The sequence below is a fragment of the Petromyzon marinus genome, chromosome 3 (genome assembly GCF_048934315.1).
Source record: "Petromyzon marinus isolate PM22_M1 ecotype Great Lakes invasive population chromosome 3, UKy_Petmar_22M1.pri1.0, whole genome shotgun sequence".
NCBI classification, from domain to species: Eukaryota; Metazoa; Chordata; class Hyperoartia; order Petromyzontiformes; family Petromyzontidae; genus Petromyzon; species Petromyzon marinus.
The window spans coordinates 10,151,480-10,166,020 of record NC_133669.1 but is presented as its reverse complement, the minus strand read 5'-3'; the positions used below and the strand labels follow the sequence as shown (position 1 = coordinate 10,166,020).

The following is a 14,541-nucleotide window of genomic DNA, read 5'->3' as shown; positions in this document are numbered from 1 at the left end:
GCCAATGAAAGCGACGTACGCTGTGAGCCAAGCAGTGCTGGCCAGTTAAAAAAAAACACTCCACCTTAGTCTCTCTTTGCCTTGTGTGTTTTTTGTGAGCATTTTAGACCCATAATGTATGAAAAAAACCCATCAATTTGGATGTTAAATGCAAGTGATAAGGCTCATCAAGACAGGTGACCATCAGGTGGATGTGAGTCATGAGTACAGTACCTAATACTTAACGATATAATAAAAAAAATGTATTCGTAAAATGTTCACCATCTGCATTATTAGCTCCATTAATGATAACCCCAATGAAGCCCTCATGTATTTCTCATACGTAAGAAATAACGCTTTCGGGAACGCATCCCCATATACACAATGGTGTAATAACCCCTTTTAGCGCCGATTAGTTTAGTGCTTCCCCAGGAATTAATCTTCAGCGCTAAGCAAAGTCTAATTGTATTGCATTCAATATTGTGGGTGAAGTGCCGCTCAAGATGTCTTGGCACTCATTGGTGCTGCCCTGGCTGTTCTGGCTGACCCTGGGGCTTGTGGTTGTGCACAATATCTGCTGTATTACCAATGCCCCCTCTGTTATTGGCCACTTTGTATTCGGGGCTGTGCTTAGAAAACTGTGATTACAAATTTTAATCCCAATGTTCTCGTTGCTAGCAACCTGGGTGGTGTGACCAGCTGTTCCACATAGGCCTCACCACAGGGGCTGCGGTAATGGTGGACGGAGTGGGTGCTGGCTGGGTGCCTTGGCTCCCTGCACACACACGCGCACAAATACACATGTTTATGAAAACCATGTACAAGTAGACATGCACATACACACAAATATTCCATGTTTGGCCTGAGAGACAGAAGGTGCAAGTGCTATAAATGAGCTAATATTAAGGACAGTGTGTCATGTAAGGAATTGGTGTGGCCAACACCACTCCCCGACACATTTGACTCCCCAGTGCTGATGTTTACACACTGCAACAGGGACTTATTAAAGGGCAAGTATACCTAGGAGTGGCCCAAAATCGGTTCAGATATCACTTGTCACTGGAGTTAACCATTAGCCACTGCAAGCTTGCTCCCCAAGCACAATAATCATGATAAGCATATAACCACACGGCACAGAGACTGACACATGCAACACAAAAGACAGATGTGACCATATAGCCTTTAGACTGTTGGGGCAAGTTGTCACCGCACAGGCACACACAGATGTGCACACACACACTGGTGCCAGTGTGCACCGACACTCGAGATGACGCAAATGTCAATTGCGGTCACTCTGTTAAGCGGGCGACATGATCACATGCGTCATCAATACGGAGCAATTTCCCCCCCACCTCCACCCAATATTATTCCGTTTGTGTTAGCGGTACAAAGGTATGAAACAGAGTAAATTTTTAATTCTCATATAGCACAGAGCTATATCTGAGATGTCGTCAGGTGACCTGTGGGCCACACCATAGGGAGTCACACTTGCTCGCCTGCTCTGCCCACTCACTGAAAGTAATATTGTCATATGACAGTCAAACTGATACTTTTAATTCTCAGAGCTGGAAATTAGCTAAATTATGCATAAAATCACATTTAACACAATGATTTGATTGTATAGTCGTTGGTGATCGGGCTGAAACCAGAAACCTGCTACACTTGAAAACCCAGTTTAACCACAGGTCTAAAATAATCTTGCTGGCTCTGCATTCCGACCTCTGGGTCACCCAGCCACCTCAACAAGGAACGACGTGAAAGTAGTCAACTTTGCCACGGGTGATCGTTCGGTGCCAGCCAGCGCGAGTCTCAGTTGAATTTTCCCGGTTTTACCCTGCACGACTAGCCAGGACCGGATATCGAACCACAAAAAGGATTCAGAGGAGAGGGCCAACCTTTGCATAATCACACAGGCATCGGTAACGGATCTGCTTTGCGTCATCTTAGCTAAGTAGTTCCCGCTCCTCCCTCAAAACTCACCTTTTTCCCTCCCCCTCGTAACCACTACCGTTCCTGCTCCCTCTTTGTAATCTCATTACATGGCTACCACTCATTCTCCATTCATCATCATTTGCTTTCATAAATTTAGCTTTTACCTAATTCACGCATCACAGATTTGCCCATTACTTCCTCTCATCTATTTTATTCACCTCATCTCCATCATTACATTCATATGTACCCTTCTTAATTCTTTGTAAGTTAACATAAGACTATTAAACCATCATAGATAGTTTTTAATGCGCAATTGGATTCATGACAAAGAAAATCGAACAAAAGCGGCCAAAGTAGCACGGGAAGAGGTAGATTATGCTTAGTTTAAAGAGTGATATGTAGGCATTCACATCAAAGCATGGGCTTGGGAATTATTTACAATTCGCATAACTCATGCCAATCATATGCAAATGTGAATTACTCAACTATGAAACCCTATTTGGAGTGCTGGACATACGCATGCACGTGTGTAATGAGTGAGGATGGAAAAAGTGGCATGTGGGGATGGTAATGGTGTGTGGATCTAACAATGAGTCATTCTTGCCACTCATTGCCACGGGGCTTAATACCATGCCAAATATAACTTGTGATCGTCACTCTGATGTGTTTGCAGACATGTCGGATGCCTCTACATTTTGTAGCACAGATAGGTAAGTGACATACACTCTCTAGCCCGATAGGCTTTATATTCTAATTAAAAAATGCTGCTCAACCAATGTTTGTGCTTTATAATCTTACAGGGACCACACTGTGGCTTCAATAAAACTATATGTCAAAAGTCATCCATTCGTGTATGGGTAGATGCTTGACTTAAGAAAAATATGCGGGCTTGGACAGGACACGTTGTTGGAAGGAATTAACAGCAGTGGTCGAGACTAGTGAGCACGAGCAGCCAAAGGAGAAAAGAAGAGAATGTCCACCTCGGAGGTGGAGTGATTACATTAGCTCGGGTGTAGAAGCGAGATGGATCATTGTTTCGCAAAACAGCGAGAGATGGCGATGGCATGGGGAGGACTTTAACAAACAGTGGATGGATCATGGCTGGTGATGATGATGAGATGCTGGTGGGGTGGCACTAGAACCAGCGACCCGAGTTCAATTCCCAATCATGGCCTAACGTTCGTGGGGAGTGATAACGCAATCGGTTCTTGATGCGCCCCCTTCACAAGCTCTTACTGACCAACATGGCGAAGTATGGTCAAATAACCCCCACGACTGAAACAGCATGGGAAGGCCTTCATCCAGCTGTGGATTAGCAAAGAGCTGTTTATTATTATACATGTATGCCCACAGAGTGAAAGACAGACCTGCAGACAAATCAAGAAACAAAGGTACAAAAACAGACATTACAAAACTTAAAATCACAGCCACCGCATATACAAAAATTAAGATCTAGTCTGCAAGATTGGTGCAGAAAACGAATGGATACATTGAAGATGCTTTGGTCTCACCATCTACAATTAAACCACCGCCAAACTACTTTCAAATTACCACACCTCCGATTAGCAGTTGGCTACTTGCGGTGCAAAAGAAGTTCAACATACATACGTTAAACCACAACCAATATCACCCATTAAACCATCAGACTACCATCATACCACTAACAAACCCATCGCCATTACTCTTTGGGCAGTAACAGCCCCCCCTGCCAACACACCCACCTGCAGAAGATCCGTATGGTTGTTGGGCTGGTGGAGCTCCGTAAGGCTGCTGGGCTGGTGGAGCGCCATAAGGCTGCTGGCCTGGTGGAGCCACATAGGGTTGTTGGGCTTGAGGAGCGCCGTACGGCTGCTGGCCTGGTGGAGCCCCATAGGGTTGTGCTGGTGGAGCGCCGTATGGCTGTTGAGCAGGTGGAGCCCCGTATGGCTGGGCAGGTGGAGCCCCATATGGCTGTTGGGCCGGTGGAGCCCCATAGGGCTGAGTGGGAGGAGCGCCGTAGGGCTGAGCACCGTACGGCTGAGCAGGTGGAGCGCCGTACGGCTGAGCTGGTGGAGCGCCATACGGGAGTTGTCCGGGAGGGGCCCCGTAGCCCATTCCAGCAGGACCACCAGGAGGGAACATTGCAGGATTCGGGCCAAACATTCCACTCTGGGCCAGGTTCCCGGCCTGGGGAGAAGAGCAACAGCGGTAGTCATGATAGTTGTATTATTTGCGGTGGTCATGGTTACGATGGTAGTGATGGCGATGGTAGTGGTGATTTGTGGTAGTGGTGGTGGTGGCAGGGGTAGCAGTGATGATGGTGATGGTGGCGATGAAGGCGGTAGTAGTCTTGGAAGCAATAGTGATGTTTATTTTGATGACAGTGATCCTAGTGGTGGTGATAATTATCGTTAAGTGGTATTACTCGTGGTGGTTTTTGTGGTGTTACTAGTGATGTAGGTAAAAACACTTGGAAGCCAGCAGTCATAAGAATTAAAAGATTACAATCGAGAGTTCTAGTGGTGAACAGCCTGCTATCTTTGTCTGCTCTCTGTAGAGCAAAGCACATTGCAGCATACCATGGCCATACCACAGAGAGTACTCTTATCCATTGTCATACCACAATAAGCCACACCATGAATCACATTATCCCACATCACAGATCATACAATTCCACACCACACCAAGGCGTGGTATGGGTACAGAATAGGCATGGTGCGGAATGGGGTGGTATTGTGTGGTGTGTCATGGGGTGGTGTGATGTGGCAATGTGATTGTGCGATGTTGCATCGTGCCATGGTTAGGAATGGCGTGGTATGGTATGGCATATGCTTGGTATGCTATGGTGCGGCATTGGGGTGATGTGGTATGAGGTGGTGAGCCACAGTGTGGTGTGTGATTGTGTGGTAAGGTGGTGTGTTGTAGTACAGCATGGAGTGGTGTGGCCACTGCTTGGTACCATGTTTGAGATTGCCGGATTGAATCCAGCTGGGATGTTAAAATTCCCCATATCTGGGAATCCCATGGGAGGCTGAGAAGGGACTCCCCACCCTGCTCACTCGGACCACACCATGCAACATATGAAACACTCCAACATGTAGCAAGCACACGCCACATACAAACAACACAATCCATAATGCAAATCGCTACACATAACACATAAATGAAACACACTTCACTCTATGTAACAAGCACATAACCAAATAAAACTCACACCACTCCACGATGACAACAAGGTTAAGTAAATCACTTGGGCTCGACATCTGACCACCTCCAATGTTGGTGAAATTTGGCACAATTGTAAGTACCGTGGAGACGTCATAAAATTCCATATTGGAGGTCAGTTGGTCACACAGCTACCAAATCATGGGTTATTGAAAGCGTGACCTTTTTCAGATGCCCAAGGTCAACATTACGAGTCATAGCTCCATTATATTTGGAGCTGCAGAGAATACGAAGACACCAATGGAAATGTATGTCAACCTTTTCCAACCATCTAAATAAACAAAGGTCAGAACTCTGTTTTGATTCTCAAGCTAACTCACACTGAGCGACACTCCCTATAATCTACAGAAAATAGTCGTCTCGAGCAGCCATTCATTGAATATTAACATGTATTAATAATTGGTTGTTTAACAAATTTTGATGTACATTATTGCTCAGTACATAAAGTGTCCAGCTTATTTTTTGTATAGCCATGTTGCCCAGGGTCTGGGGAATCTATGCCAACATAGTTGTTGTTTTTTAAATCCAAGCTGGTTATTTTGATCAGTTATGGTCACAAAACCATTAACTTTTAAAGACAATATCTTGCATTTCTTTAATTGATTGTAAAGGGCTGAAACAGACATTTCTAATGTTTTCATTTTATCTCGTCACTTCATGAATCAGACTTGTAATGTTAAACTTATTTTGCACGTATGTAGCCTACCGTGCTAATCGGAGGTGTGGAGAAGGACCACAAGGAAGTTTGAAGGAAATGCGTTTTCTGTCTAGATTTAAAAGTGCATAGGTCCAGTGGCTTCCTAATATCGGAAGGAAGAGCATTCCAAACGAATCGTCGGGCACCTGAAAAAGGTCAATCTTCGATGACCCATAACTTGGAAGCTGTTTGACCCACTGACCTCCCACTTGGGAGTTTGCCCCATCCGTATTATACCTAAAACTGTGCTATTTTAGACGTGGTAAAACATCATATTTTGAGTGATCTGCTGTGAGATTACCCTAACCAAATAGCGAAATTACCCATTAACCATACTTGTGTTCTTGCATCAAAACTAAACTATTTAAGATAATTGTATTATTTATGGTGAAACTGGCAGCACATGCATTAATGCTATAACATACTGTCAAGTTTCGATGATTAGAAGACATGTAGAGGGTTAATGTGTGAATTGCGTTTGAGAAACTTTAAAGTAATCTTTATTTGTGCTGCAAGGACAGCAAAGCATACTAAAAAATATGTTAAATATCATTACAAACTTATGGGAAACTGGTATCCCTATAAGCATATGGTGAAAATGTTTATTGTAACATCGTGTTGGAATGTCGACAGTAAATCCTTAATATTTGCGGGTATTTTTTACAATCTTGGTTTTGCGTATTCGCGACATTTCATCGAGTGGCATTTGATTTTTTTGCTGGGTTGTATTTTAAATATTCACGGTCGTAGCACGCCACTACCCAACAAGAATCCGCGAGGCATGAGAGCAGCGTACATCGTGAGAGCACGGAAGTGGGCCCATGCGATACTCTCTCAGTCTGCCTTTGCCTGCCGCACCGTTTACATGCGAATTGCTTCTTTCCTTTGCAAGTTTTTGGAATTACTGTATATTTAATTATGTATTGATTCCGTGATATTTGCACCTTAAAATATTTACTTTCATCACTATTAAAGGCAAGTTAAATAACACAATAGTGTACGATAAATATGGTGAAAATGTTTGTTTAACAGTAATCTATGTTTTTACCCCATTACCCCTATTTCTCTCAAGTTTTAAGCATTAATATTCGCACTGTTCTCCAGGAACGTACCCCACGCAAATGTTAAGGATGTACTGTATAAAGTAACAACACCACCATGTGTGTCAGTGGTTGCATGATGGCGATGACTCCATTCAGTGGCACAGAGCTCATTTACTGGGCAGCTGTGGACCGAACAACCTTCATCGTGAGGCCCTTTTATTACAGGAGGATCGGTACTCACCGCCTGGGTAACCTGGGTAGCTCATGTCCCCTGCAAACGCACACAAAATACACACACTCACGTGCATCAAATACACACAAACAAGCATTGACACACACCAACAAACACAAATACATGCACAAAGTTAAACGTAAGCAGACAAATACACACATCGAATAAACAAATAATGTTGATCATCGATTATCCAGCGCGCGTTTATCCGCCTTCCAACATTTTCCTGCGGTCTCGGGCCGATCAGGCAAAACTGCTCCAGTCTGGCGATTGGCACCATGTGCATGATAACAAAAAAGTAGCGATGCTTGATTTGAGTATAAAATATTATATACATTACATTATAACCATACAATTTAAACAATGACAATACTGCACGTGTATACATTGTGCATGACTAATAGTACAGTAATAAAAACTAAATATACAGTGCGATCCGGTGAAAAGTGCGTTGTGTAATTCGGCATTCGGATCAGTCCGGCGATTGTCAAACACAAGTCGTTGAAACAAGAACGTAGTAGTACTGTGTCCATCACCCCATGCAGAGTCTTTGAGATTAGAGTGATAAGTACGGTACAGTAAATACATTGGATATTTTTTTTCTATTTGTAAGTTTATGCCAATTTCATATAGCTAACAAATGTAAAACACTAAAAAAACATCTACACAACACCTAAAAACAAGGTAATGCGATTATCCGGCATTTTTGAAAATCCAGCACTCCCTTCCCCTCGAAGCCGCCGGATAATTATAATCGATCGACTGTACAAACACAAATACACACATACACAAATACACACGCACAAAGGAAGAAACAAATCAAATGCACACACGAGTTAAATGGATTTTCTATAGGCAGTTCTGTTTCCTCCCACAAGAAAAAAATGCCAAATATGACAATGCATGATTCTTACAAGACAGCGCATTTGAGTAAGTTGCCCTCCAACTTTGGCATGGCAGGTGTAAATCTATAGATTTTCCACGGGTGGATTATCCGTGCTCATGGTTTAACGTTCATTGTGGTTTGACTATTGGATGCTCCTCACCCATGTGACCGAAAGCAAGTCGGCAAGAAGGCCAATTAGATTAACAATAATATTCCATGTCTCCACTGCTATCCTACATCGATCAACAATATGTAACTTGCTGAACCCGCCACACTGGACATCTGTGAAAAAGAGCTTCATAGCTCATCGGATTCTTCTAGTCTAAATAAAGATTCTGATTCTTAATATGTAGGTTTGAAAGCATAATTTACATGTTTTTTTCATTATCTGCCTTTTATATTTAATCAGGGCCACCCGAAGGGTACCTCCTTCACATCAGCTTGAAATCATGAGTAATTTATGGGTTATGCATTAAGTAGAGCCTCACATTTTAACTGCTAAATTCTGTTTAAGTAGTGGATAAATACCTGGTACTGCAAACTCCAGAAAGTTTCCCAATACGAATCGTAAAAAAAATCGAATTCTTTAAAAAACGCACATTTTTATTTCCAAAACAAATTAAAACTACAAACTGTACTTAAGCGGCAGCCAGGTAACATGGAACATGGGTCCAACGATTCTCAGCACATGCAAAAACGTTGCATGTTTACTGGGTAAACGTTACCTAATGGCCCCGAGGATTACATGAGTGCTCCTTCACCGCACATGCATCATGTTTTTTTTTCTTCTCTGTGATGCAAACTCAAGCCGTGCAGCAACATTGCAATGTGTATTACACACATTTCATTTAAATGTCATAATTAATCAAATGTCGTCACACTAGAACAGACGATGGAAAAGGGCCAGGGCAGTTACCCATCTTAGACGAGCTGAATGCAAGTCGACTCAGGCGGCCAGGATGTGTTGTAAGAAGAGGAAACCCATGGCAAAAGGTGATGAAAATGGAAGCACTTAGGGCGGAGCGCAAGAGGTAGACCTATGCATTGGTGGTTGTATGTGGTGAACCAGGATATGTAGGACACGTGAATGGATGTGGGGATGGTCCAGGGCAGAAATTATTGGAGAAGAGGATCAGGAATGCAGACCCCCCACCATTAAGGGAATAATACCAAAAGAACACATATAAACGTCAAATGCAATTTAAAGTTTCTCAATTTGTAAAATGTGCAAGAAGCAGCTTATTTGGAGTGCTACCCGCAAAGGCTCTGTGACGCTTGCCTGTAAATGAACCACATTGTTGTCATTATTTAAATGTGCCACACCTTTTGTGGGTAAACCTGCCCCAGGGTCCATGGGGAGTTGTGCGCATCTGTGACGTGAAACCATGTGCCTAGCCCATGAGTCACTGAGCACATTAAACAAGGCAGCGCACAATACACCTTGGGGCGTTTCTCCCATTACTCTTTGACATCTCAAAATATTATTCCTTACTTTGGCGGCTTGAATATCGATATATTTCGTTTAAGTCCTGAGACTCCTAAATACTCCTTATTAATCGCTCAATTAGTGTTGAGCTATTGTATTGAACTCTACGAATACTAAATATGGCTCAGTTTGCCCATTTGAGTCGTGGTTGTTTCTGCTGTATCCCGACCAATGAGAGTTGTGCGGATTTAGCGGATGCTCTGCTTATGGACACAATAACCAAGCATGTCTTTTTTATTGGTGGGGCTGATGTCGAGGCTCCACCTCTTCGTGGCAAGCTCCAGTTTCAGCAATGTGATCATGTCAAGTTTTAAGAGTATTTTGTTTAATCAGGTGAGAACTCAAGAGGTCAGGATACAGTATTATCATTTGCAAGCATGACCTGGATCACCAAAATGACACAAGAAAAACATAAAATACTGTATAGCAATGAAGGATATATAAACCACAGCAAAAACAACCGTGTCATATGAGAAATCGAAAATATTGCACGAACATAAATCAATGTTCGATAATACATTCCCTGCAGTGTAAGTTGGCTCGGTCATCTCACTCTTGACCAATAGGGAACCATCTTTTAATCGCCTCCCATTATATCTGCACCAGATGGAAATTCCACTTGTACAGCCAGAGAAGATTGATCGAACTATGTATTGTATACAAGATGCAACAGTGCAGGTGCAAAGAGAATAACTCTTCTCACACCCCCTAAGTACACAATGAATGGCTCTGACTCCTTGCCACACAATTTAACCTGGGCCCACCCACATCAAAAATGTCCTTAATGATCATGAAGGGAGAGTCAATGACCCTGAAAACACAAAAAACAAGTAAAAATCCTGCTCGATTGAGTATGGCCTATTATAGGAAATGACCAGGTCAATAAAGCAGAGGTGTAGTAAGACGGTCCTGAATAAATGCCCTATATACCTCTGCTGTAGCAGGCGGGCACAGAGAATGTGTGGTCTGTCTCTGCAGGACTGCCCTGGTCTTACACGCTCGGGCTCTGAAAACCCACATACCCTAGAGGCACGGTGGACACGATGGTGTTGCATAACCCATCCTCCCGGAACACAAGAGGAGCGAGATTGCACCCGGTAGTGGTCACAATCAGTACGCAGTCCCCATTAAGGAAACCAAAACATGTTCTCTAATGTACACGCACAAATACATACAAAAACAAATGCACACAAACATAGGATGTGCATTTACACGTGTGCTTCGTATGCATGGTTGTATAGTTTGTGTATGTGTATAGCATATACAGTATGTAATTTTTGACTAAATGTACACAGGTTTCACTTCAAAGTACACATCGTGCTGGAGTAATGGTTTTGTGTATAAAGTACATGCACACGTGTACACGCAATGTACAATGTGTGTACGTATATCTTACGCTACAGAAACCCACTTAAACGCACGGCATGTCCATTGTATACGCACAAAAACAGTGCAGACGTGCATATAAACAGTGTACTTACAGAATCGACTACAGTACATATCAATATACAGTAGTATATTGGTTTATATCGTGGTACATTGATATGTAATGCAGCGTATACTGTCAGTACAACTACACTGTTATGTATGTCTATTAATATATATTCACTAACCTGCTTCCATTCCTCCCTTAAAATCAATCTCTCTCTTCTTCCCTAGCTAGCCCAGGGGTCGGTAACTGGACCCCTTAGTGATGCGCGTGAATTCCGCACCTTGAAATATCGAGGGTTAGTGGATTTTTTTTCTCCTTCGTATGTACCGAACTCGAAAAATATATCTCTTGTGAAAAAATAGGAATGTTTTACCCTTTCAATAAAAAACACCTGTTTGGGCGGACCACCAAAACACCAGTTGTATTGCCAAAAAGAGTAAAAAACTAAAAACCTATACTGTACTTATTCTTCATACTTTGATACTGTCAAACAGATCCCATGATGTGTCTTCTTGTTGTTACATTATTTTGGTTTCCAAGCACCAGGCGAGCTCATCCTACAAACTGCTTACTCGACTTGCTCCCAGATACGACGACCAAATACACCCCCCCCATCACTTCTTCCTGAAGCTCTCCCCGCCTGTTCCCCGCACTGTCATCACCATCTCACACAGCCAACTTTAAATAACCCCCCACCCCTACACCACTGCCATCTCACGTGCAGGGTTGCCAATTGCCGTAGAGCGCCTTGCTGTATACCGTGTACGCGAGACGGTACGGTGTGATATCCGCTGCCGCACACAAATCAACTCGGATACATGAGACACAGACACTAAAACACAGTTCTGTATACGCACAAACACACACTTACGTAATAAAACACGCGGTGCTGTATACACAGCACTTTATAGACTGTGTTCTGTTCATACACGCGCGCTAAGGGAAACGCGAACACGTGTGCACACGCACAACACAGTAACAACACGTTATGCCCTACTGCTTATTAAGCATCAGCCATGCTGTGTCCACTGCTGGTTTGTTATAAGGCTGCCCACGTGGTGGGCCAAACGCCGTTCTTGTACTGTACTTCTACACTCCCGAGCCTTTAAACTACCACGCTACTGACGAGACCAGCATGGTGAAGTATGGTCATGAATTCTAGATTTGAAGCTTTCGTGACTGCAAGGATTCATACTCTATGGTTTTATTCGGTAAAGCCACGTAGAACAGGTCCCTGCAGGGTGGGCTGGTAGGACAAGTCTCTGCGCTGTCTATTGCTGATTTTACACCCAACAGCACGAGATTTCACTTCGTTAAAGTATTGAAAGGGTACGGACGGACGGACACATTAATCTATTGCAGTATAACTTTTCCACCTGAAGACGGAAGCTTGTGTTGCCTCCGAAACGTCGTGATTTCATTATTTTATTTTATCTACGTGACTTTACCGAATAAAACCAAAGAGTATGGTCATGAAGCCTGCCACGATCTGAATTAAATTCACAGCGAGGCAGAGGAATATCAAAAGGGCCCGTACATACACATATCAGTGCAGTACATCACATTTAACGATGATATTCCAAAACCATGAATCTGCTTGGCACAGCAAATCTCATCCGACCTGCCATGGAATGGGGCTGTGTTACTAATCTGGCTAAGTCAGGCATCTCTAAGAAAATCGTGTTTCCCTCCCTGTGCCAAAGCGTTTCGTCCTCAAATGTGAACAATTATGTGCTCCTGCTTGCTATACGAACACAATTCCTGCCGTACAAATCACACATTTCAGCTGTGGCCCACTGCCGGACTTACGGTGTCAAATTTAAACAGGGCACCGTTCAAATCACTCACTCCATTCCCGCTCACTCACCCGGCGGCCACTCGCCTCCCTGTCACTCTTCTACAGCTGCTACCATGATGGTTGTTTAATATTCCACGTGAACTTTACTCGTTGATTGCCCCGAATCACGTTGAGGCCTCGGGTCTACCCGCAGACTGGTTCATCTCATCCCATACTGTGCTCAACCAATACAGGCCACAACACACTAGCCCGCCCGCTCGCCCGCCCCCCCCACCTATTCACTAACTTCGCGACCAATATTATCCGGGAGGTTTTTGGGTTAGAGAGCGTAAATAAATATATATCAATGTGTCGTTAAACCCACCACCACCCGACACGGCCAATTAGTAAGCTTCGTCAAGCAAAACAGAACGCGCCAATTCGTCACTAGTACGGCGCACGTGTTGTGTGTTTGGGAGAGTAAACCCACGGCAACATTCGCAATTAAAGTACCGTGACGCTTCGCCCCGTAACAACACCACCACTAGCACCAGCACCACCACCAGCACCACCACCAGCAGCAGCATCAGGCGACAGGCAGAGACGAGTGGCGAAGTCTTCTCTGAGAAGTCGTCCCGTCATCCAGCACACAGCAGGCCAAGGCACCCCCCCCCCCACTCTTTCTGCTCCTTCCCTCGCACTTGCTCCACTTTGCGATCCCCTCCATCATCGTCTCGTCTCATCCCCCGCCTCATCCCCACGAAACCTCTCGTAATGAGAAAAAAAAACGAATCTTGCTCAATTGGAAAAAAAATAAAATGTAACCGTACGAACTCACGACCTGCAACTCTGACACGGGTGACCCGCTTGCCGCTCGCCGTTTCGGGGACTCTAACCCCGTGTACGTCACGAAACGCCTTAGGACCGGCGGGATAATACTATAACACAACGGAGTAAACATATAACGTACTCACGATATCCCACAACGCGGCGAAACGTCGACAACCACGGAGCTCTTCACCTCGTTAAGACGTCGACGCGACTCCTGGAGGACTTGCGCGCTCGTTCGCCCGGGGATGTGTGTGGGGTAGAAGAATGTGTCTCGTGGAGGGCAAGAGGTGTGTAGCAGCAACAACAACAGCAACAACAACAGCAGCAGCAAGACAACGACACGAGACCAGAACGACTGCTCAAAGACGGACAAAGTTGCACAAGACAAACAACAAAAACAACATCCACGTATCCGCGTACACCCACGAATCGATTCCTTAAAACCGAAACGCGATTTAAACTACGCGTCGATTCCTCCGCCGGCACTCAGAATTAAAGAATCGATTCGATGACAGTCGCAACTGCTTCGTAGATTCCGATTCCCCGACCGTGGTAGCTCGTTCATAATGGATGGGGTAACGATGCAGCTCCTTTGTGAGGCTGCGCTGTTGAACTAATTGCCTCGGTGTGAACGCTTTGCGGGGCAGCGGTTCCATTTACACGACCCCGTGGTTTAATCATTCACAGCGGGTAGCCAGAGCCCAGCTCGGGGCTTTGCGCAATCACGCTCGTGAACTTAAAACAAGCATCGCTCGTCCGTGGACATTGCCAGCAGGATCATACTCACCACACACGTGGCACGACTCATCGCTGGGTGATAATACTCAACCGTGATAACTCACCACACATCACCACTACTCACCACCAAAACACATCAATCACCTGATAATACCACCAATACCCATCAATCACCTGACATTACTCACCAAACACACCTCACTGAACATTCACCTTTCATTACTCGGCTTATACTGGTAGGAACGAAGTTGTAAACTGAGTGTACCAGCCTGCAATAGATTAATGTGTCCGTCCGTCCGTCCCC

The 14,541-nt window shown here is 44.3% G+C and overlaps 1 protein-coding gene across 3 annotated transcripts in view; it reads right to left on the bottom strand.

The window, feature by feature from the left end:
- The window catches only part of LOC116953352 (annexin A4-like), a 28,574-nt gene extending 14,591 nt beyond the window's left edge, over positions 1-13,983 (bottom strand). The window contains exons 1-5 of one of the 3 annotated variants that reach the window (XM_032973496.2): positions 13,639-13,983; positions 7,097-7,126; positions 4,850-4,941; positions 3,633-4,077; positions 699-754 (exon numbers count right to left, since the gene is read on the bottom strand). In XM_032973496.2, coding sequence (XP_032829387.1) covers positions 699-754; positions 3,633-4,077; positions 4,850-4,941; positions 7,097-7,121 — 618 coding nt within the window. In that variant the 5' untranslated portion in view covers positions 7,122-7,126; positions 13,639-13,983. The remainder of the gene's footprint in view (positions 1-698; positions 755-3,632; positions 4,078-4,849; positions 4,942-7,096; positions 7,127-13,638) is intronic. The other 2 variants (XM_032973504.2, XM_032973487.2) reach the window with 2 other exon arrangements.
- Positions 13,984-14,541: the final 558 nt, after the last annotated feature.